The sequence below is a fragment of the Condylostylus longicornis genome, unplaced genomic scaffold (assembly GCF_029603195.1).
Source record: "Condylostylus longicornis isolate FDR11 unplaced genomic scaffold, ASM2960319v2 ptg000050l, whole genome shotgun sequence".
NCBI classification, from domain to species: Eukaryota; Metazoa; Arthropoda; class Insecta; order Diptera; family Dolichopodidae; genus Condylostylus; species Condylostylus longicornis.
Window position 1 is genome coordinate 288,105 of NW_026578019.1, and position 24,396 is coordinate 312,500.

Consider the following 24,396-nt stretch of genomic DNA (forward strand, 5'->3'; position numbering starts at 1 on the left):
TTTTACAAATAGGATAATTTCAAAAAAGATATTTAGTGACGGAAACTAGCTTTTTTAGCACTTTTCTAAGAAATTTTTGAAAAGTGCTTATTAGTTTTACTCTGTCCTCCCGTCCGTCCGTCCGTCAGTGGACATGTTTAAAAAGCTTCTACACACTTGAAGACTGAAAGCTGAAATTTAATATGTTCATAGATCTTTACTAGAAACTTATTTCTGTGGAACAAAATTTTTAGCTATCTCCCCCCTCTAAAAGCTAAACCCACCCAAAACTCCAACAAAGCCATTTTTTTACTATTTATCGCAGTGAAACCACAACTATTTTTGAAATTTAGTAAACGCGGAAAATTTTACTTAAACTTCAAAAAAACAAAATGGCCGTTAAAATTTATCATTATCTAAAATCCGTTTTTTCTAAATTTTTTATCTCGTTTTTCTTCTAGACCCAGGTCGTGGAAGCTTAAATTTAGACATTACACATTAACAAATAGTTCATTTCGTTAGAAGAAAAAGTTTCTCCAACCCCATCCCCTCTCAAGTCAATCGCTTCTTGAAATTTGTAAAATTTGATTTTTGACGCCTTGTATTTCCAGAACCACAAGCTTTTCCAAATTTCTAAAAACGCAAAAAGCGTACAGTAAATTTCATAATATTAAAAAACATAATTATTTTTCTTAACTCACGTAATAAACCCTTAAATTCGAGCATTATATTAACCCCTCTTCAAATTAGTTTTTGCTTTATTTCAAGGACTGCATAAATCGTTCATCCTAAATATATGCAATTCTAGAAATAGTTTCAGGTATAAAGAAATGTAGTGTGCAGGTATAAATAAATTTAAAATGTTTTGGAAAAGACTATCGTATATTTTTATGACGGGATTTGAATATTTTTAGCACTTTTCCAAAAAATTTTTGAAAAAAAGTGCTTGTAAGTTTTACTCTGTCTGTCCGTCCGTCCATCCGTCTGTCCGTGTGTTTGCTTACAAAACTTCTAAACCCTTGAAGATAGAAAGCTGAAATTTTATACGTACATAAATCTTTACTAGAAACAAACTTCTACACACTTGATGGCTGAAAGCTGAAATTTAATATGTTCATAGATCTTTACTAGAAACTTATTTTCGTAGAACAAAATTTTTACCTATCTCCCCCCCCCCCCCCCCCTTTAGAAGTTATACCATACCAAAACCCTAAAAACGGCCTTTTTTAACTATTTGTTGCAATGAAACCATGAGCATTTTTCAAATTTTGCAAACGCAGAAAGGCAGTGGGTTGCTTCCCCTGGCGCAGTACACTATAGTTAACTTTAGAAAAACAAAATGGCTGTTCAAATTTACCGTTATCTAAAGTCCTTTTTTTCCAAATTTTTGATTTCGTTTTTCTTCTAAACCCCAGCTTGTAGAAGCTTTAGGGGCTTTTAAACATTAAAAAATAGTTTTTTTCGTTAGAAGAAAATTTTTTTCAATTTCCACTCCCTCTCAAGTTATCACCTCTTGAAATTTGTAAAATTTGAATTTTTGACACCTTATATTTCCGAAACCGCAAGTTTTTCAAATTTCTATAAACACAAAAAGCTAACGGTAAATTCCATGACATTAAAAAATATAATTATTTTTTTTAACTCACACAATTAACCCTTAAAATCGAGCATTATGTTAACCCGACTTTATATTAATTTTTGCTTTATTTTAAAGACTGCATAAATCGTTCATCCTAAATTTATGTAATTCTAGAAATAGTTTCGTTTATGATTGAAAATAATTTTAATAGTGTGGTGGATATACATAGACTATATTTAAAAGCAGAATTTTCACTTGTTGAAGGGAAAAGTACTACAATACAAACCATTGGTTTGACCCAACTTTATTTTTTTAGCATTTTTCCAAAAAATTTTTGACAAAAAGTGCTTATTAGTTTCACTCTGTCCGTCCCTTCGTCCGTCCGTCCGTTCGTCCGTCCGTCCGTCCGTCCGTCCGTCCGTCCGCCCGTCCGTCCGTCCGTCCTTCCGTCCATCTGTCCGTGTGTCTGTTTACAAAACTTCTACACCCTTGAAGATAAAAAGCTGAAATTTTGTATGTACATAGATCTTTATTAGAAACTTATTTCCGTAGAACAAAATTTTTACCTATCTCCCCCCCTCTGGAAGTTATATACCCCCCAAAACCCTAAAAATGGCCTTTTTTAACTATTTGTTGCAATGAAACCGTAAGCATTTTTGAAACTTTGTAAACACAGAAAGGCAGCGGCTTGCTTTCCCTAGCGCGGTATACTATAATAGTTCATTTCGTTAGAAGAAATTTTTTTTTCCATTTCCATCCCCTCTAAAGTTATCGCCTCTTGAAATTTGTAAAATTTCAATTTTTGACACCTTATATTTCCGAAACCGCAAGCTTTTTCAAATTTCTATAAACGCGAAAAGCTAATGGTAAATTCCATGACATTAAAAAATATAATTATTTTTCTTAACTCACACAATTAACCCTTAAAATCGAGCATTATGTTAACCCCACTTTATATTAATTTTTGCTTTATTTCACAGACTGCATAAATCGTTCATCCTAAATATATGTAATCCTAGAAATAGTTTTGAATATGAATGAAAATAATTTTAATAGGGTGATAGGTATACATAGACTGTATTTAAAAGTAGAATTTTCACTTGTTGAAGGGAAAAGTGCTACAATACAAACCATTGGTTTGACTCAACTTTATTTAAAATAAATAGTATCAAAATTTAACGCAAATAAATTTTGCAAGCGTTTTTCATAATATTTTTTAGCTAGCTTAAAAATAATTATGAAACAAAAAAAATGTTTGGGAGTAGGTACATACATATTTGTTTTTAGTAACTTAAAAACTAGTTGTAATTATTTGAAATAATTCTATAAGTATCTTTTAAATAACTGAAATGAAATAATAACTCAAATTGTTGAAATGTACTATATTATGTTACTTTCATTACATTTTTTGTTAGCCGACACTACTCAACTTACCTTATCGAAAAATACAAAATGTGCATAAAAGTGTCGTACATCTCTGCTCCATACTCAAATATGTGGTTTCTTGAAACCATACTCATAAATATGAATATGAAAATTTTTTGCATTTTGTCTTTGTCCCTACATTTCTGTTCTTTCCGTTCAACAGAATTTAAATGGCAACCTTTTTAAAAAATGTTTATGATATCATGAGATTTTTTCACTCTTTTCCTTTTCTCCTTAAAAAAAAAGAAAAAAATAATAAGAAAAATAACACGATCAATGGAATTTAAAATAAAACAGGAACGGAGGAAGCACATTCAGATACTTCGAAAAGAAAATTTAATATTGGGACTAGTTAGATATAAAGAATATGTTGTCTGAATAATGAAAATTCTTCTAATTTAGTAAGTCAACACAATCGCATGCTGTCAATGTAATAATTATTTTGCAATTCACTTATTGTAATTGAAAATTGTAGTTCAAAAACCATTTCCTTAAAAGTTTTAGCAACTATATATATTGTGTATTGTCTGTTTTTTGGTGTAAATAGAAAAATACAAGAAGTAATCTGAACAGCACCATTCGATTAAATAGGTAAGTAAAGCATTTAATTCATTATTTATTGAGGAATAAAAGCAACTACTTATTATTTGATAACACAATTCATGGTTGCCAGTATCGTAAGATTTAGATTTGTATTTTGTGTAGATTAAGTTTATAGCTTTAGACAAACAGTGTTTAACTGACGAACATTGTACTTCTAATTCACTCTGCTGTAAAATATTTTCGGAAATCAGTTTCTTATTGCGTTCTCTAAATACTCATTACATGACTTGCATTTATTCATATTTGTACATAATTTTCAAAAAAAGTTCATAGTGATGCATTGAGTAAAATTTTTTAATTAAAAAAGCAAATAATAATAGTATATATACTATTATAAATTTATTTCATGTACATCAAATTTTATTTTATAAAAATTTAAAAACAAACAACTAAATTTTAAGTGAAAGTAAAAGTGTGAACACGTAATATAAACATACAACCTATATGTATTTACACATATCCTTTATAGAAGTTATACAAATTCTTATAAAACCATTTAAACTATGAAAATTCAAAGTTCTTATCAAATTATGTCATAATATGATTTTATCAAATTATAAATTTGCAATAAAAAATTCGTTCCATAATAATTTAATTATAACTTCTGATAAAAGAGAATTTACTTTACATGTTTTTTTAAATCAATATTTTACATACATAACGTATTATGTTTACATTGTTTATTATGTTTTCAGATAAAGCTGCTTAAACCATATTTTTCATATAGCATCATTAAACCTCTCCTTACATAGTTCCCTCTATAGATCCAATTTAGTATTTACCGTAAAAAGTAATTTAAAATGTAAGATAGCGATTTTAAGTTTTACTGCACGAAAGATACACATTCTAATACATAAATTTAGATTTGTACTTAGTTCGCTAAAGATGATCGCAATCAATTGAATTATTTGTGGATGAAGGTGAAAGAGAGTCATAAGACATGTGGGATTTAACGCAATCTTCTTTTCTATTCCGGAATGTCAGCGAATTAGCACGAGCTTTGCGTCCCATGAAGTGTCTTTCAATCCATTTTAACATTGTATAGACTGAGTCCGTCGACGGCAGACGGTGATCTGCAGCGGTTTGTACAATATCAGATGATGTTACACGAAATGTTCTAGCCATACCTTTAAGCGACTAAGGAAAGTTTTGAAAATTATTAAATAAAATTATTAAATAAAATATTAAAAAGGATTGTGCATTGTTCTAATATCTCACCACCATAGCGTCCTCATCAGTCAAATCATCTCCAACGTAAATTATTTTTATACGCTCTGTCCAATCTACTCCGAAAGCTGTCCTCAAAATGTAAATTGAAGCACGACCTTTATTCCACTGAACTGGCGGACGGGCTTCTAAAGCACAGTGGGCTTCAACTGGCTTAAAACCTGATTTGGAGATTAAAATCCTAGCTTGTTCAACCAAATGTGATCTCAGTTCTGGGGAGGTTTCGCGATAATGGAAGGTTAAAATTGCACCTTTATTTTCTACCCAAGCCCCATCGTGACATACCTAAGAAAAATTTTGGTTTAGTATAATGTGCGTTGCACCTTTTAAAATTTTCATTGTAACTACTCACAGCGTCCTGCAAGGCCTTTGATAATTCACTAACTTTTTCTTCCCATTCAATTGGCATAGGATGAACGAACTTACTACCATCTGGGTGTAAAATCTCTAAGCCATGATTTCCTGCGTAAGTAATTTTGTCGATTCCAACCATTTTTTTTACGTTATCCACATTTCTTCCAGAGATAATTGCTACATATAAATCAGAATGATTTGAAAGTTTAAATAGAATGTTTCTTGTTTCTGGTGATAAGATAGCTAAATCAGGATGAGGAGCAATTGGTGCTAAAGTGCCGTCATAGTCAAGCAATAAAGCGAGTTTGTGGTTATATCCGATGTACCTAGATTATAAAAGTTAATTCTAATACATATAAATCTGAATGACGTATTTTTTTACTTCAATAAGTATTGATCAAAATCATCAATTGAAACTGGCTGCATGACTGTAGACCCCACATCATCTTGTTCAAGAGTTCCCATTGCTTTTAAAAAACATCTCATCCAATGTCCTACGTCATGAAGCTGTTCTCTACGTCTTAAGCGGTTCATTCTTAAAACTCTTTCATCTTCAGGCATTGTTAGAGCACGGTGAATAATTTCAGCAGCATCATTCACTTCATATGGATTACAAAGCAAAGCCTCATGCATCATTTCCCCTGCTCCAGCAAATGGCGAGATGATTAAGACACCAGGTGATTCATTTATTTGACAAGCAACGAATTCTTTTGCAACTAAGTTCATACCATCTCTTAATGGAGTAACAAGACAGACAGCAGCGTCTCTGTATAAAGCAGCTAGTTCATCTTGAGCAACATAATCATAAATATAACGAATGGGAGCCCAGTTTGCATTAGTAAAACGCCCATTAATTCTCCCAACCAACTGATCCATTTCCTCTTTAAGCTCGCGATATTCTTTTACATCCGTTCTTGAGGGAACTGAAATTTGTAATAAACTAACACGTCCTATAAGTTCAGGATGTTTTTCAAGCAACTTTTCAAAAGCTCTTAAACGATTAACCAAGCCCTTTGTATAATCTAGGCGATCAACTCCTAAAATAACTTTGTGTTTCGTTTTGATAACTTTTGGTGCTTTCGTGGCTAGTTCAACGAATCGATCATAAGGTATTCCAATTGGTAGTGGTCGAATACGGACAGTCCTTCCACCATGTTCTACTAATAAATTATTGCGATCTACTCGACATCCCAAATTTCTTTGACAGCAATCAATAAAATTCAGACAATAATCTTGAATATGAAAACCTACCATATCACAGCCTAACATTCCCTGAAGTACCATATCAGACCATGGAAATAGACGAAAAATGTCCCATGGTGGAAAAGGTATATGCAAAAAGAATGCAACTCTACAGGATAAATTTTTTATTTCGGCTTCTTCACGTACCCAATTTGCTGCCAACATCAAATGATAATCATGTATCCAAACTATAGGGGCACTTTGGTTATTGTTTTTGTGAATCCTCTGAAGGGCATCAATGGTTTTTGTTGCAAAATGTTTGTTGACTTTAACATAATTACGCCAATGATCGGCACTAAATGTAGCACGCCCAGGCATAGAATGAAAAAGCGGCCAAAAAGTTTTATTGCAGCAACCATTGTAATAACTGTCAAACACCTCGGGATCAATATTGACAGAAACAACCTCAAATACAAAATGAACTCGTTTTGAAAACTACTATACAAGGCAAAATAATTTTACTTACTTGAGCTGATTTTAGACCAGCTGTTGGAGTGTGATCGTTTGGATTTGATTCTGGGATTTCTTCAGTATCACTTAAATGCATACCAGACCATCCAACCCATAATCCGTTTCCTTTAATAACCACCGGGCATACCGCCGTCACCAGACCTCCAGCGCTAAAATATTCAAGAGATAAATTTAAACTTTAATCTCGGGTTATGTTAACTAAAATAAATTTTCGACTGTCAGAAAGAATAAACAGAATTTTGTAAAGAGATCATTTTACAGAGAAAACTTTTTAAAATATTTTAAGCTATCGGAGTAACATTAATTGTTTTCTGAGAACGTTGTTGCCAGTACACTAGTTCACTTGCCATGTGCTAGATTATACCTTATTGTTTCGTAATTCGTTTCCTATATACATATATACATAATGTAATTTAAATTTCAAATTGTACAAAATATTTTTACGCTGAGTAATGATAGCCTTGCGGCGAATCCTTTGCAACTTCAGCCTGATATTGATAAGTTAATCAACGACGGGTGTTTCAACTCAAGACAAATTAGAATATGTTAAGGCTAAGAAAGAGCATTTTGGTTCATACACGAAAAATGAATACATTGAACTAGATTAAATTTATAAAACCTGAAGCGTTTCCAAAACAGAAGAACCAACTGGTTTTAAGCCTGCTGAAAAATTTAATACCGTTTTTGCCAAAATAATAATAGATATATTTTGATTGTAGCACTTTTCCCCCCAGCAAGTGAAAATACTGCTTTTAAAAAAAAATTTATTATTTGCATTATTAAAATAAGTTTGATTCATATACGAATGTATTTTAAAGATTGCATACATTTTGTATCAGTTTTCTATCTTCAAAGGTGTAGAAGTTTTGTAAACATGTCCAGAGTGAAGCTAATAAGCACTTTTTTTTAATTTTTTTAAATTTTGTTTAGAAATGTAATTTTAAAATATAAAATATATATGTATTTAAAAAAAAAATTATAAAATCTTGGCACACAAATTTCTTTCTGTATTCTTTGACAAGCTGCAGGTTTAAAAACGATAAATGTTTATAAACTCGGAACTATACAACATAAAGTATCCATCGGAGGCTGTTTTCACAGGGGACGGATTGCTCTTTATTTTCAGTCTTACAATGAATTTAATTTAGCCACAGTTTTTGAGATAAGAGAAAGTCAAAACCAGAATGTTTTTTTTTTTTTGAAAAAACTCGAAATTTTCCGAAAATTTTTGTTATTTTTTTTTTTCGATGCGCTTAATGTTAACCTATATAGCATTTTCCTAATGTTAACCTATAATGTTGACCTATATAGCATCCCTCATAGTTTTACTAGTAAACCGTGTTAAATGTGTTAAAAAAATGCAAAAATGGATTTTTCATATATTTTAAAAATTGTTACTGCTCAGGGATTCGGACCCCCAGAGCCGGTAAGTGCAGAGAGTGCTCGAGTGGGCTCCCACGGACCGGCATCCAGCGACCGCTCTTCACGCTTGGTAGAGTCCCAGGCCAAGGTGATGGATAATGCTACTGGACTAAGTATTTATCAAAAAAATAACGATAATCCATTCAAAAAAAGTGTTATGTTGAGTAGATCACCGCCAAAAAGTGCTCCTGAGATGGATAAAAACATGTTTTTCGACGATGACAAGTATTACAAAAAAACTCAAATTGAAAATAGTGACCCTTCCTTAGCCAAAGAAAATAAAGACCTTCGGACAAAAGTACAGGATATCGAAGACTCGTTAAATAAATGGAAAATGGCGTCGGCATCTTACCTAGACCGTATTAAGGATCTTGAAAAAGAAGTTAAACTATTGAAAGCCGAAAATAGTACACTAAAGGCTACAATTTCAGAAAACAGGAAGAAGAGGCTTGATTCTAGCGAATGCAATTCTTCTGAATATGAAACAGATAACAACTCTGTCAAGACAGCAATGATAAAAAGGGCTGCAAAAAAAAGAAAAGCAAAAAACTCTCCTGAAGTAGTAGTTAAAAAGATTCAAACAGGAGTCAACAAAGTAAATATAGAAAGTGCGAACAACTCAGACGTTGGGCAAGATAAAATTGAATATTACACAGATGAAGAGGAACTCGCTAGGGAAACAGAATGGATAAGAGTTAGAAATAAAAAAGAAAATGAAAAGGCAGAAACGAGTAATACAAAACAAAAAACTACTGTAGAAAAGCCGCAATCAGGTATAAAGAAACCTCCACCTCCGCCACCTATAATATTGGAAGGGGTCGAAAACTTTACCGTACTAGAACTTATGCTCGAAGATGTTCCAAAGGATACATACAGTATTAAGTTACTGAATAATAGCAAAGTCAAAATCAATTCTCTGCAGGCTGAAACCTTTAAAAAAATTAGAGATAAAGTGCAAGGGAAGTATCCATGGTATTCGTACGAAAATAAACAGCAAAGACCTATCAGAGTAATGGCGTTGAAGTTACATCAATCCTATCACCCTACTGACATTAAAGTTAATCTACTAAACAGAGGCTATAAGATCTTGGAAGTAGTAAATAAACAAAGTTTTAAAGATAAGAAACCTTTGAACATGTTCCTGCTATCATTTGACCCAAAAGAAGACATAAATAAAATTTACAAAATTGACAGAATAATGAGCTCGGTAGTAAAAATTGTGGCACTAAAAAAGAATAAACTCATAGTACAATGTAAGAGATGTCAAGATTTTGGGCACACAAAAAGTTACTGTTCTAAAGACCCAAGATGTGTCAAGTGTAGAGGAAAGCATCTTACCCAAGACTGCAAAAAACCAAAAGATCAACCACCAAAATGTGTACACTGTGGGGGGGCACATCCAGCTAGCTACAGGGGTTGCATCGTAGTCAAACAATTGCAAAAATTAAGAAATAAGCCCGAACAGCAAAAAAAGTTTAATAAAAGTAAAATCAACTTAAATGAAAACGAAAATAGTAACAAAAATCAACAAAAAAATATGATAACAGATAATACAAATACAAAAGCCTCAACTACAAAGAACAGCTATGCTAATGTTGTAAAAGCTGGAACATCTAAGGATAAAAATACTCGGCAGAGTGTTGACATACATCAGTCGTTACAACTTATGATGGAACAACTGAATCAGTTTGGTAAGAGACTTGAAAGTCTGGAGTATGGTAAAAAAGGCGCCATACAAAAGTACAAATCATAACAATGGCCAACACACTCAAAATAATAGCATGGAATGCTAATGGATTGCTCCGGCGTAAAAACGAATTGCAGGCAATCCTAGATATAGAAAGCATTGATGTGTGCCTTATTTCAGAAACACATCTTGTCAAAAATAGCTACTTTAAACTTAGAAACTACGAAACTTACCATGCAACTCACCCACAGAATTCAGCTAGAGGTGGTAGTGCAGTAATAATAAGAAAAAGCATAAAACATAATCCAGTTATGAAGATTGAAACAGAGGAAATACAAGCGAGTGTGGTACGCGTTGAAACAAAAAAGTACCCTGTAATAATAGCAAGTATATACTCCCCCCCAAGGTATTCGTTGAAGAAATCGCAATACTCGGAGTTCTTTGAACTTCTTGGAGATAGGTTTATTGTAGGCGGAGATTTTAACGCAAAAAATACTGCATGGGGATCTAGATTAACAACTTCCAAGGGGAAGGAATTATACAAGGCAATCAAAGAGGGTCAATGTGAACCTATTTCAACAGGCAGGCCAACGTATTGGCCCACCGATCCCAACAAAATCCCTGATTTAATCGACTTTTTTATAACAAGACATATAACAAGTAATTATATAAAAATTGAAGAAGGATATGACTTGGACTCTGATCATACCCCTATAATGCTAACATTAAGCGAAAACCTGATCCAAAAAGAGTGCAATCCAATTTTAGTTAATAAAAACACGGACTGGGAAGGATTTAAAATAGATGTTGAACAAAGAATTGACATGTCTGTAGCAATAAGGACTAAAGAAGAAATTGATGCGGAAGTAGAGAAACTAGTAACAAATATTCAGAAAGCAGCATGGAGTAACACTCCTGAAATTAAAACAAGATTGCAAGGTAATAACTATCCAGCTGAAGTTAGAGAACAGATCAGGGCTAAAAGACAAGCAAGAAGAAAGTGGCATCAGACTCGAGATCCAAACGATAAAAGACGCCTGAATAACTTGACCCAAAGGTTAAGGAGAGATATAAAACAGTTGAAAAATGACTCGATTAGAGTCTATCTTAGTAACCTTACCCATGATAAAAGCACTGATTACTCTTTATGGAAAGCAACAAAAAGACTAAAGAGACCTATAAAGCAAATTCCCCCAATCAGAGGAGAGCAGGGAAATTGGTACAAAACCAATCAAGAAAAAGCTGATAAATTTGCAGAGCATCTCAAAATCACATATACACAACAAGACAGTCAAAATGACGAGTTGTTTGATGATGTTATAATACAAGAGGATAATAATATTGGTATTGTTACAGTAGCAGAAGTGTTAAACGAAATTAAAAACAATACTAAAACAAAAAAAGCTCCTGGGTTCGACCTGATAACTGGGGAAATCTTGAAAAAGTTGCCGAGAAAAGCGGTACTAAAATTAACAAATATTATAAATGCTTCTTTTCGGTTGAAATACGTACCTCAATTGTGGAAAGTTGCAGAAGTGATTATGATATCAAAACCTGGTAAACCCCCACATGAAGTTTCATCTTATAGACCCATATCACTTTTACCTATTATATCCAAGCTCTTCGAAAAGTTACTGTTGAAGCGGTTAAAACCAATTATAGAGAATAAAAATTTGATTCCAGATCATCAATTTGGATTCCGAAACCAACACTCAACAATTGATCAGGTTCACAGAATAGTAAATGTTATAGAAAAGTCCTTGGAAGAGAAAAAAGTATGCTCAGCAATATTTTTAGATGTAGCACAGGCATTTGACAAAGTATGGCACGTGGGTTTAATACATAAATTAAGAAAAATGCTGCCAGTGCAATATTCAGAAATACTGGAATCGTATTTGTCAAATCGATACTTTAGAATAAAGCAGGAGGATGCGTATTCAAACTTGGAAATAATAGAAGCGGGGGTCCCACAAGGCAGTGTATTAGGTCCGGTCCTGTATCTATTATACACTAGCGATCTTCCAACACCAGAAGAAAACACAGTGGCAACGTTTGCTGATGATACTGTAGTTATCTCCGTAGGCATAAATAATGACGAGTCAACTGAAAAACTCCAAAGGGCATTAAATAAAGTACAGGCTTGGACGAAAAAATGGCGACTGAAGCTGAATGAAACCAAATCAATTCATGTTGATTTCACTAATAAAAGAATAGATTATAAACCTATTTATATTAATGACGCAATTGTTCCGCATGAAAATAAGGCCAAATACTTGGGCATGACACTCGATGCTAAATTACGCTGGAAAGAGCACGTAAAAAAGAAAAAGGATGAATTAATGATACGCTACAAGAAAATGTACTGGCTAATAGGAAGATATTCCGACTTATCGACATACAATAAACTTTTATTGTATCAACAGGTCCTAAAACCTGTGTGGGCCTATGGTATACAACTATGGGGTTGTACCAAAAATAGCAACATACAAATAATTCAAACGTTTCAAAACAAAGTTTTGAGACATATAGTTGATGCACCATGGTATATACGTAATGATGACATCCATCGGGACCTGAAAGTGGAATCAGTAAAGAACGAAATTAGGAAATTCGCACAAAGTCACGAAAGAAGGCTACATCAACATGTTAATGTCGAAGCAATCCAGCTCCTTGACATCTCTGACATGGTTAGAAGATTAAAACGAACTAAACCACACGAACTAGTAACGTAGTTTAGAAATAGAAATAATTAAGTAAATGTAAATGTACATCATACTTAACTTTATGTAATCCTTAGCAAATTAGAGTCAGAATAAAATTATTTGTTAGTCATAAGTGACTAGATTATAATGTTATAAATGTTCAAATAAAACATTTATTTAAGAAAAAAAAAAAAAAAAAAAAAAAAATATATTTTTCATACAAACGTAATATTCACACGCTTTTTTTGGTTTAGTATGTATAATATGGAATTTATACTGGCGTATGTATGTATAATACGTTTTACAAATTTTAAAAGAACCTTATCTTAAATATGTCCGCTATTTCTTATTACCGACCTCAAATGCATACAATAAGGGAGGTTGTATGAGGGCATCAAATTTTGCATATCGGGTTCTCGGTAGGAACGTAGTTCTCCATAGTATGGAAGTGTAAATAAACTGTTTTAGAGAGAGGTCGGTCTGCCTGTCTGACTGTCTGTGTGTGTGCGCGTGTATCTCAAGTGCGGCTGAACCGATTTTAATGAAATTTTATATGTAAGTTCATTTGGACTATGGCATGGTTTGATTTACTTTTGGGATATATCAGACCTCGGCAGCTGGACGTTTTCGCGTGCCAATTTTACATTTTTGCGCATATAAGGAGAATTAATCACCTAATTTTGTTGAAATTTAATATATAAGTTTGGATTACTAAAATAAAGAATCTATAAATTTTTGAAAAGATCAGGGCTCGAAAACCAAATCGGGGGCCGATTTTACGTTTTTTACCACATCTATAGAACTAATTGGTGGAATTTCTTGAAATTTCATATTCAAATTGGGAAAAAGTATTCAAAAGGAATTTTTAGAATCTTTTGTAACACTACTACTTGAATAGATAATACACATTGCGGTTGGTCTGAAATCTGTGCAGACCATATTAAATTTTTTTTTGTTGCATTATGCTAAATCGTTGTAATATGTACACTATGTTGTATTACATAACTTTCATGCCACATGCGTCGATTTTAGGGCCAAGTGATAATTTATATAAATAAGTTTTGCGATTGCTGTAAGAAAGACGACTGTAATAAGAAAAAATGTAAGACTCAAATCAATACAAGTGTATTTTTCTTTGAGTCGTCTTTTACAAGCACAGAAAATTTTACTTACATGAATTGTTACAATTATACCAATTTTCATACGATTTTTTACCTTCCAACACTACTCCTAGATGTCCACCTCCCTGATTTTTATCCTTAAAAACTGGAATGAATCACCGCTGATATAACTGTCCCTTTTCCCAATACTCTTGAACATAGGTCTGGAAGAAACAATACGACACACAGAAGCCCCACCAAGGGGCATATTAGGGCGAGAAAAACCAAGTTAGTCCGAATCAATACAGTTAACCCAACCTCTATAGATTGAAGTTTGCTAAGCTGGCATTTAGCAGATAATGTTGAACAAAGAATATTTAACACATGCGTGAAGTAAGTTCTGTTAAATTATTCCAAAACTGAGCTACCAAAGAAAGAACACATAAATAAATACAACTGCTCATAAAAGGCATTTTGAACAGACAAATAAGCAAACCAGACTTCTAGGCTTTAACAAACCAAGCCATACAAATTTAAATGGCCACCTGCGACGTGCAGAGAGTAATATGGTAAAAAAATTCGAATATATATTTAATATTAAAATTTGCAAAGAATTATCGATCCAAATAGAGGAAAAAGTAGACTTTCCAAGTGAAAAAAAAATTAGATATTTAAAATTAAATCACACACTAACCGCTTTTGAGCATATAAAAAAATTTTGAGTTCAAAGGACGAATTTCTTTGCTGTCACGATTAAAACAACCGCAACTTCTTGTGGGGGCATTTTTAAACATTTTACCATGAAATCACCAACTCTCATAAAATAAGAGACAACTGTTTTCCATTATAAGAACAATAAGGTTGGTAAGGCACAATATGAAAATACATTTCTCACAGTAGTCTAGTTACAATGTTAGTAGGATGACGTTCAATGGTATTTCAGTTGTTCGATTGAATTATTCAAAATTCAAGTGAAGCTTTCTTACTTCAAATACCTATCTCTTTTAAAATGAAATTTATAGTTCGAAAAACGTGAAAAATTACAAATTTCCCAAAATTTTCCCTAAATCCGCAAAGATTTCGAATTTGATATAAAGTTTAAACCAAAACTTTATAAAATATTAGGCAATAATTATTAAAAATTCAACAATAAGGCAATTTATAAAGAGTAAAAAAAATCTTAGAAATAATATTCGTTGAAGCTTGCAGTTGACTTTATTCAAAATAACAAACTACATTTAATACATATTCTACAAACTCCTAAACCTATGACTAAATGCATCACTTCATACTGCCGAACTTTCACACTATACGAACTTTTGTTAGCAAACGCATCTATTATTGTTTGATAAAATATGCAGATTGGCAACGACTAACAAGTAAACATAAATCCAGTTTTGTAAGACACGGTAAATAAAATTACGGAAACAATGAACACCCTAACTAAACATAATAAACTCCTTCGATAGGATTCCACTTTGTCGTGGTGAAGGGGCTGAAGTAGGGTCAATCATCTTGGGAGCGTTGTCGGCGGATACCACAACTCTGTAGTGTGTGGCAGGTGTAACCATGCCGACAAGGTCGAAAGTGAGGCCTGGAAACTAAGAGAAACTAAGAGAACTAAGTAACGGCTTAAGCTTACCTTCAATAAATTGCCCCCCAATCCAAAGGTGTTGCACGACTCGTGCCTGGTCAACTAGTTGGTATATTGGCTACCGCGAACGAAGTGTCTCTGATAGCGGGTCACCTCAGAGAGTATAATGACCTTAGTGACGAGGACTCAGCGGTGCAGGTGTCAGATGGTACCTGCGCTTCCTGAAGCAGGGAAAATCACATGATGAGGCCAAGAAACTGGCGGAGGAAAAGAAGAGGCCTATTGGAGACTTAGCTACACTGGTTCAGGGGGGCAAGCGCGGACGACAGTTCCTGACACCCCAAGAAGAGCAGGCCAAAAGAAGGAAAACGGCTAAAATGAGGAGTATGGGAATGCACCCTATACCCTTCGCCTCGAAAACGGAGCCCGGCACGATCTATGCCGCGGCCGACAAACTTGTGAAGGTGGTAGTTTTGTCAAAGGAATACCCCTCCATAATGCTGACCCAGCAGGAACTCACCGAGCTGGTGGAGGCGATAACCGACGGGGTGGCTAAAGGTTGGAGCAACATCATCCAATTTGAAGGAATATATTTTAAACCCTGGATGGTACTCGTCGATTGTGCAAATGAGGAGACAGCGGAATGGCTGATCAAGCAGGCGCCAGTTCTGGGCTCATGGTGCGGACCGGAAGTGATAGAAAAGAAAGGAGATGGTATCCCCAAGCATTGCGTAATCACCGTCTTCGTTTCCAGGAGCGGAGGCCAAGAATGGGAAAAAACGCTGCCCATCTTCCTGCCCCAGAACGGGGGAATACACACTCGGGTGTGGAAGCTGATGGGACAGCGAATAGGATTCGATGACTCTTCCGCGGAGGCCTTCTGCGGTACCGGTTCGGGAAAATCCCTGTACGCGGTCTCTGAATGGGGCATCTCGAAAGAACGGAGTTAGTGGAATCCTCGGCGAGTCTTTCCAAAGGATACGAAACCCGGGAGGAGGGGCGTCTTCCTTGATTAACGACAGAGGAGATGGTGTTAGATCTGGAGCTAACCCACCTGAGTCCCGATGGCAGGGGAAGATCACCCGTCCAGGCGAATGTCCACCACGCCAGAGAAGCTTCGGCTGTTCTGGCAGGGATGTTCATCAAGGAACATCTGGGCATAGCCAAGATACAGGTGTCCTCTGCATACAGGATGCAGACCAAAGGACTGTAAATTAGAGATGCACTGTAAATTAGAGAGTATGGGATTCCAGGACCTGCATTCTAATTAGAAAAAATATTAACTTTATTCTACTTTCAGAGTACATAAAAAGGGACCTCACACCAGTCAGGGCTCGCATGGATGTTGGGGGCAACGACTTGGAGATAGTGCTCGGATCAGCGTACTCTGCGGGGGATGGAGCATCCGTTCCACCACCGGAGGTACGGAGGCTAGTGGAGCAGTGCAATAGGAAAAGGTGGTCACTCATCATGGGGTGTGATGCGAATGCGCATCACGTTGCATGGGGAAGCAGCGACACCAACACTAGAGGTAAGTCTTTATTAGAATTTGTAGTTAAAGGAAACCTAAAAATATTTAATGTAGGGAATGTCCCAACTTTTATAACTACGGTTAGAGAGGGGGTACTGGATTTCACATTCGGCAGTCCGAATGTGGGGTTTCTGGTCCCCGAACTGGAAAGTGTCAGGAGAGGTTTCTGTGTCAGATCATAGAATCATGCGGTTTTGTCTGGGTGGGTTGATGGAGGAGAAATCTTCTTTCAGAAATCCGAGGCGGACAAACTGGGAAAGATACCTGGAGATAAAACTGTCGGGGGCCTCGGTTACAACTGTGGCTGAGACGCCGGTGACGGCGAGGCCGTACAGGGCCCTGGCTGTAGACAGGATGCCAGTGACTGTTTCTTTAAGGAGGCCGGACGGCGGCTACACAGAGAACGAGGAGCAAAGGCCTCTTTTCCTCCTGGAGGCGTATTTCGCCGGCAGTACTCCGTATGTCGGATCCGTGGCTTGGGAATGCAGGACACCACGTCCTGAGGATAGCCAGAGGACTGCACGCATAATTACGGAGGAAAGGATAAAGTGGACTGTTGGAACTTTCCAGCCCTTCAAGGATGGGATATCACCAGCACTTCTGCAGCGGGAGCTGAAGCCAATTATGCCTTTCTAAACTTGGCTCTCGAATACATTCCCGAGTTCTGGGGGGTGCCTAGGGTTCTCCTTATTCCCAAAGTGGGAAGAAGGGACATTGTGGCCAAGTCATTCAGACCGATTAGCTTCACATCGTTCTTAATAAAGACGATGGAAAAAATAGTTGATAATTATGCCCGGGCGGAACATAACAGGGAGAGGTGGTGCTATGCGCGTTCTTGAATATCGAGGCGGCTTTCGACAACACTTCTCATAAGACGATTGAAAGCAAAGGAAGCTGGTGCATCTGCGCAAAGTTCACGTATGCGGAACGGTTGTAGAGAGAAAATCGAGGTTAAATACCTAGGAGTGGTATTTGAGTCCAAGCTTTTTTGGCGAAGTCACGAGGAAACTGTATGTACACGGGCAATGCGGCGACTTATGGTTTGCAGGGCCATCTCGAGCAGGTCGTTTGGCGTGCTCCCGTCTGGCATGTTCTGGATAAATACCATTATGGTCGTTCCGCTCCTGACTTATGGAGCAGTGGCATGGGCAAGAAGGGTGACTCTTAGTACGGCTAGAAAGAACCTGGAACGATTGCAGAGACTCGCATGCGTCTGCATCATAGGGGCTATGAGAACTTGTCCAACGGCGGCAATGGAGGTGATTTTGGGACTAAACCCTTTAGTAAGGGTAACAAAAGACGACATTGTAAGGAGGTACAACTTCAAGAAAAATGTTGCCTCGTTGCTGAGTAACAGGAGGGCCTGGGAGACTTTTCAGATCGCCCAGTGGAAACACGCGTTATCAGATGGTATGCAGATGGGTCAAAAACCAGTACGGGGCGGGTGCGGAGGTATTTGGGCAAAACAAAATTCTCCGAACCTATGAGAACTTTTCCGAGTGTGTTTCAGGCCGAGTTGCACGCCATTGAAATGTGCATGTGGTTCATGCTGAAAAGGGGGTATCGGCGACGGGAAATAATGGTTATCTCAAATAGCCGGGCTGCGATCGGAGCGTTGCACTCGTTTTCAGTATCCTCCGCAGCAGAATAGGGTTGTCTTGAGAAGCTCAATGAGTTGGGCAGATGCAACCGGCTCACACTGTGTTGCGTGCCGGACCATGTGCGTGTGGAAGGAAAAGAGGCCGCAATTCGTTGGGAATTAAGGAAGAAATCAGAAAAAAAGCGCTCGGAGCGTTGGAGAAGTCTTCCGGGGCTGCGGCAAGCCAAGGAGCTGCTGGGAGATCGTGATCAGAACCGATTTAAGAAAATTATAGGGATGGGCAAGAACAGGTGAGAGTCCTCACCGGCATTTTGACGGGTCACTGCAGGCTAAGAAGACACCTCAGTCGGCTGAAATGCAATTACTATGCCATCCAAATAATTTTCAAAAAATTTATAGATTCATTGTTTCGACTCCTCGAATTTAAATATTAAATTTGACTGAAATTAGTTGATACTTTCTGTTTATATACACAAAAGTGTATATTCGTCCGGCGAACGGTCGAATGAAGCTTATATAATATTAAATTTCAATGAAAACTGTTGAATATTTTCTTCAAAATGATCAAAAATGTTGAACAGGCCCGCTAAAAACTCCGGTTCTGGATGTTGTTGTTGCAAGTCCGAATCCCAAAAGTTGACCAACTGAGCCACAGTCGAAATAAATTTACATATAAAATTTCATCAAAATCGGTTCAGCCAAACTTGAGATACAAGGGTGCGCCCACAGACAGACTAATAGAGAGACAGGTTAATAAAATTAGTTTATTTACACTTCCCTACTAAGGAGAAGTGTGTTCTCACAGAAAACTCGATATGGAAAATTCGTTACCTTGTTATCAAACCACAATGCGGTCGGTAATGAAAATATCAAAACAACTTTTTTGGTTTACTAAGGATCTGATATTTGTGTGACATATTTTATGTTATAACATTTTGTGTACATGTAATTTGAATAAAAGTAACTTATAGATAAAAATAATAAACAATGCCTTTTGTTAGTTTTGTGCAAGTGTTGACTACTATTTCTACACTTCTCAATTTTCAATATTCTGACTTTAATTTTTCTTAAAAATTGGCGTTTTAAGAACATGGAAAAAAAGAGCTATGTCACTTCTTCATTTAGTTTATAATGTTATTTAAATTATGTATAATGGATTTCTCTATATAAATTTACTTTAAAAATCTTTCGAAAACTTACTTTAAGAAAGTAAGTTTTCGAAAGATTTTTAAACGATTTTCAAAAATTAATTAAGGAAAATATAATTTTATTTTTTTACAAAGTTAGTATTTTTATACCCGTGCGAACGTATGTTCGAAGGGTATACTAAATTTGTCTCACCGTTTGTAACGCTAAGAAATAATGCTCGGGGATATAGTCTCAAGTGTATGTTTTTGATCAGCGTCGAATTCTGATTTGATTTATCTTTGTCTGTCCGTCCGTCCGTCCCAGCGATAATTCAACAACTAATTGAGCTAAATTCACCAAATTCCCACAAATGATTTATTGTAGTAGTACAAGAACCGTATTTAAATTGGACATTATCGAGGTACTGGTTCGGGTAGCTGCCATACAACTTCAAAATTTATTGGACTGTATCTCAGAAACTATATTTACAAATATTTTAGTAGGGCCAATGTGTCTGACGAAAGTCGTTGAAATTTCTTGGCTTCTTCTGCTAGCTGCCGCACAACTCTAAAGGTTTTTTTGCTATATCTCAGAAACTGTAAAAGCTATGGTATTGAACTTTTACACAAGCGAATATATTAGTAAGGCCACTGTGCTTGATGAAAGTCGTTGAAATGTTTTGACTCTTTCTGGTAGCTGCCATACAACTTCAAAAGTTGTTTGATTATATCTTAGAAACTATGACATCGAAATTTCACACGAGTGAATATATTAGTAGGGACTATTTGTTTAGTAAAAGTCGTTGAAATTGCTTCGCTCCTTCTGGTAGCTGCCGTGCAACTTCAAAAGTTATTTGGTTATATCTCAAAAACTATAAGAGTTATGGTATTGAAATTTCACACAAACGAATTTATTAGTAGGACCAATGTGCTTAATGAAATTCGTTAAAATTGCTTGGTTCTTTCTGGTAGCTGCCATACAACTTCAATAGTAGTTTGGTGATATCTTAGAAAATATTGAAAACACAGTACTGAAATTTTGCATTAATTAATATAGTCATAGTCTGTCCCATACTCAGCTATGGCATTTTTATTCCCATATTGAATAACAAATTCGTACGGGTATCACAGAGTTGGGCACTCTGTTTGTTCTTGTTAAAAACTCTGTATAACGAGAACTCTGTTTGTTCTCGTTAAAAATTAAAATTAGTTTAGTAAAAATTTTCTAAACCTACATATGTTTAGAATTTATGTTTTATTGTTATATGCATACCTAATAATTAAATATTTTTAGTTGGTGTTTTGTTTAATAGCATCCGTAAAAAAGTGCTACTATAAAAAACCAGAAATACTATATTTTTATTTTTAATAGTACATTTTCGCCGCGGTGTAGAAGCCAAATAGGGTCATGGAGTCTCGGGATTCATCTTCAGGTGAAACCTGAAATCAAGATATACCAACCTTTTCCCAAAAATATCCCTCCTAGTAAATCTTATCATTCCGAACTCACCTGGGCTTGAAAAAGGTGTCATACGACCCCTAGCCTTATCAAGTATATCGGATCTCTGCCTAAATGGACTTCCTTTTACTGCAACTCGTGGGAACAGAATGGAAAAGTATAAGAATAAAAACGTTGATGAGTCCGGTACTCACAAAAAGTCGGGAAGAAAATTCGCAAAGCCAGTTCCGCGAAGTAAAGCTGAGACTTCGCAGAAAGCGAATGCAGCACTAAAACCAGAGTTTGGCAAAAAAATGCGAAGAGCACTAGCATTATACTAAAGGTGGAACAAGAATCTCAACAAGGAGCATGATGATGGCAGGATTTCAGAATAAAACTAGTAGAAGGTCGATTTGGGAAATTTCCCCAGATCATGAAAGAGAACCCAAGCCCATATCACTTATGCGGAGATCAAGGTCGGCATGCGGAGATCAAGGTTGATACGTCAAGCTCAAGCTGACAAGCGATCTCAACGCACATCACATGATCTGGGAGAGCTGGGACACGAATCCAAGAGGTGAGTCGCTTTTTGAGTTTACCCTAAGTACTAATTTCACACTGTGTAATAGGGGCTCAGAGCCCAGTTTTATCACTAAAAATCGGCAGGAGATTAGAGATATAATCCTTGCCTATCAAATTATTGCTGGCTTGGTCAGGAACTGGAAGGTATTACAAGAGCCCTGCTTCTCTGATCATCGCTAATTAGAATTTGAATTTGCTGCTACTCAGAATGCTAGCCTGACTTTCAGGAACCGAAGGGGGAGTGACTGGTCAAATATCGGAGATTTGTTAAGCGATCTTTTGGCGACCGGAGTCCCTTTGCGTCCTAGGACGCCTGCGGACCTCGACTGTATGGTCTAGGGTTGCAAGCCCTCTAACTCATATAAGAGACAAACCGAAACCACAGTGGTTTTCCAAAGAATTAAATGCCCTTCGGAAAAAATCTAGAACTCAATTCAACAACGCTAAGTTCACCAGAGCACCATCTGATTGATAGATGTAAACATTAGGAGCAAGCTTAAACCGACGTTGATATCTCCGGCACAATATGAGTATCAATTGAAACGGCTCTCCACTTTTTGATACAATATGTCGAAAGGTCTTTCGAATGTAAAAAGTACAGAATGGCCTTTCTAGATATTGAAATCGCCTTCAACAATGTCTGGCCGCGGGCTATCGCTCACGCGCTGTCGGAGTCTTCAATTCTGGGCTAACTAGGGGCCATGATAGGGTAAATGCTGTCAGGCAGAACCGTCAGGGTTACCTTTGGCGGTCTGCGCATTGAGTGCTCCGTTGGCAGGGTTACTGCAGAGGGCTTTAAACCTTGTCTCTGACTGGGCTATTGGCTGTGGACTGATTACCAACCCACAAAAAACGGACCTCCTTATTTTTAGTAGGAAATACCAGATACCGAGCATTACTTCACCGGAAGTTAATGAAATCCGCTTAATCTTTAGCAGGGAGGCTAGGTTCTTGGGTCTAATTCTTGATTCAAAAATGAACTGGAAGTCTAACATTATGGAGAGAGTAAGAAAAGCAACTATTGCGCTTTACTGATGTACAAGCGCCAACGGATAGAGGTGGATCCACAGACCTAAAGTTGTTATACACAGCGGTCGTGAGACCGATTCTGATGTACGATGCTCTGGTATGGTGGCCAGCACTCCGAAAAGCTGCGAACTTTAAACTGATAAGCAAAATTAAAAAAATGGCGATGGTGTGTATCTTTGGGGTGTTATTCTCCACCATTACCGAGGCTCTTGAGATCTTCCTCCTTTTGCCGCCATTAGATATACTCGACCGGCAGATGGCTGCGGAATCTGCAGTACAACTCATGGCCGCATCTCAGCGGACATGTGTCGCGAGGGGAAATGCTTCCGTTCTTGCGGACTGAGGACATTTGATTCTGTTTCTCCTGTGTTCTCATTCACCAGGAACTAGATTGAACGAAAGCGGTTTTGGGGGGCGAGTTCGTCCATTTTTATACCGGCGCATCCAAACTTGGCCACAAGGTAGGTGGGGGAGTCTATTCTGAGCAGCTGGATTTTGACCGATTCCGTTTACCGGATCACTGGAGTGTCTTATAGGCAGAGCTGGCCGCGATTGAGGAGGTTCTGCGCTGGGTTGGCGGCAGTGTGATATCTGGTAAAGTCAGTATCTTCACGGATAGCCAGACTGCGGTAAGGGTTTTGGAATTTGAGGTCTCTGCATCCAGCACGGTCTTGCACTGCGGGTCATCTCTGAACGAGATGGTGAGGCAGTTCTAGATAAACTTGGTTTGGGCTACCAAAAACAGTGGTGTTCCGGGGAATTGGAAAGCAGACGAGCTTGCGAGACATGAGACAACCATCGGGATTCTCCCTGGAAAGGAGAATGTGGAAATGCTTGTAAGCACCATAAGCTGCTGCTACGCAAGGCGTCACTGGAGCGAACCAATCTCAGATAGGCAAATGGAACAAAGTGTAACGCGACAAAGAAGCTGTAGCCAAAGCTAGAGTTGCATCGCACAGGGTACTTAAAATCTCTTCGAGGGGGAGATATCAGTGCTGTGATAGGGCTTTTGACGGGCCATTGTCTGGTTGGCGAACATGCGAGAAGGATTGGCCGTCCGGCAAGCAATCTTTGTAGGAGCTGCCTTGACAAGGGAGGGGAGAAACGATGACCCACTTTCTGTGCCCATGTCCGGTTCTGGCGAACTTTAAGCAGAGGTTTATTATGTCCTACTTTTTCGTTTGTGCTGCGAATTTAGCCGATGTAAATATTAGGGATCTTGGCTGATTTGTGAGGAGCTCCGGCTTGTCCGAACGAGGGGCGCAAAAGAAAGGATCCGGCGGTGCCACAACGGGCCTTGATGGTCTATGTGTATCCTTTAAAGGGACGCTACCCTAACGAAGCGAAAGTGTTACAGAACATTATGAAAGTGCATTTTGAGCGCAATTTCAATTTTAAGGAAGTTCACAAGCTTCTGGCTAACATAACTAAAAAGTGTAAATTTTTCCATTAGTAGAATTTCATTTTGTGCCATCAAAATCCACTGAAAGCTTCACCAGTAATTTTCGGCAGCAACTGGAATTGAAATATTAAATTTCAAGAAATTCCTTCAATTTGTTCTGCAGATATGGTAAAAAATGTAGATATGGATATGGTTTGCTAGCCCTGATATTTTTAAAATTTATAGATCCATTGTTCTGACACATCGAGTTTAAATAATAAACTTCAACAAAATTGGATTATTATTTAGCCTTATATACGCAA

At 36.8% G+C, this 24,396-nt stretch overlaps 1 protein-coding gene across 2 annotated transcripts in view; it reads right to left on the minus strand.

Annotated features, from left to right (window-relative positions):
• Positions 1-3,999: 3,999 nt before the first annotated feature.
• The window catches only part of LOC129611506 (uncharacterized), a 42,903-nt gene continuing 22,506 nt past the window's right edge, over positions 4,000-24,396 (minus strand). For both annotated transcript variants that reach the window (XM_055524685.1, XM_055524686.1), the window contains exons 2-6: positions 6,876-7,029; positions 5,550-6,814; positions 5,166-5,493; positions 4,805-5,098; positions 4,000-4,723 (exon numbers count right to left, since the gene is read on the minus strand). In XM_055524685.1, coding sequence (XP_055380660.1) covers positions 4,466-4,723; positions 4,805-5,098; positions 5,166-5,493; positions 5,550-6,814; positions 6,876-6,956 — 2,226 coding nt within the window. In that variant the 5' untranslated portion in view covers positions 6,957-7,029 and the 3' untranslated portion in view covers positions 4,000-4,465. The remainder of the gene's footprint in view (positions 4,724-4,804; positions 5,099-5,165; positions 5,494-5,549; positions 6,815-6,875; positions 7,030-24,396) is intronic.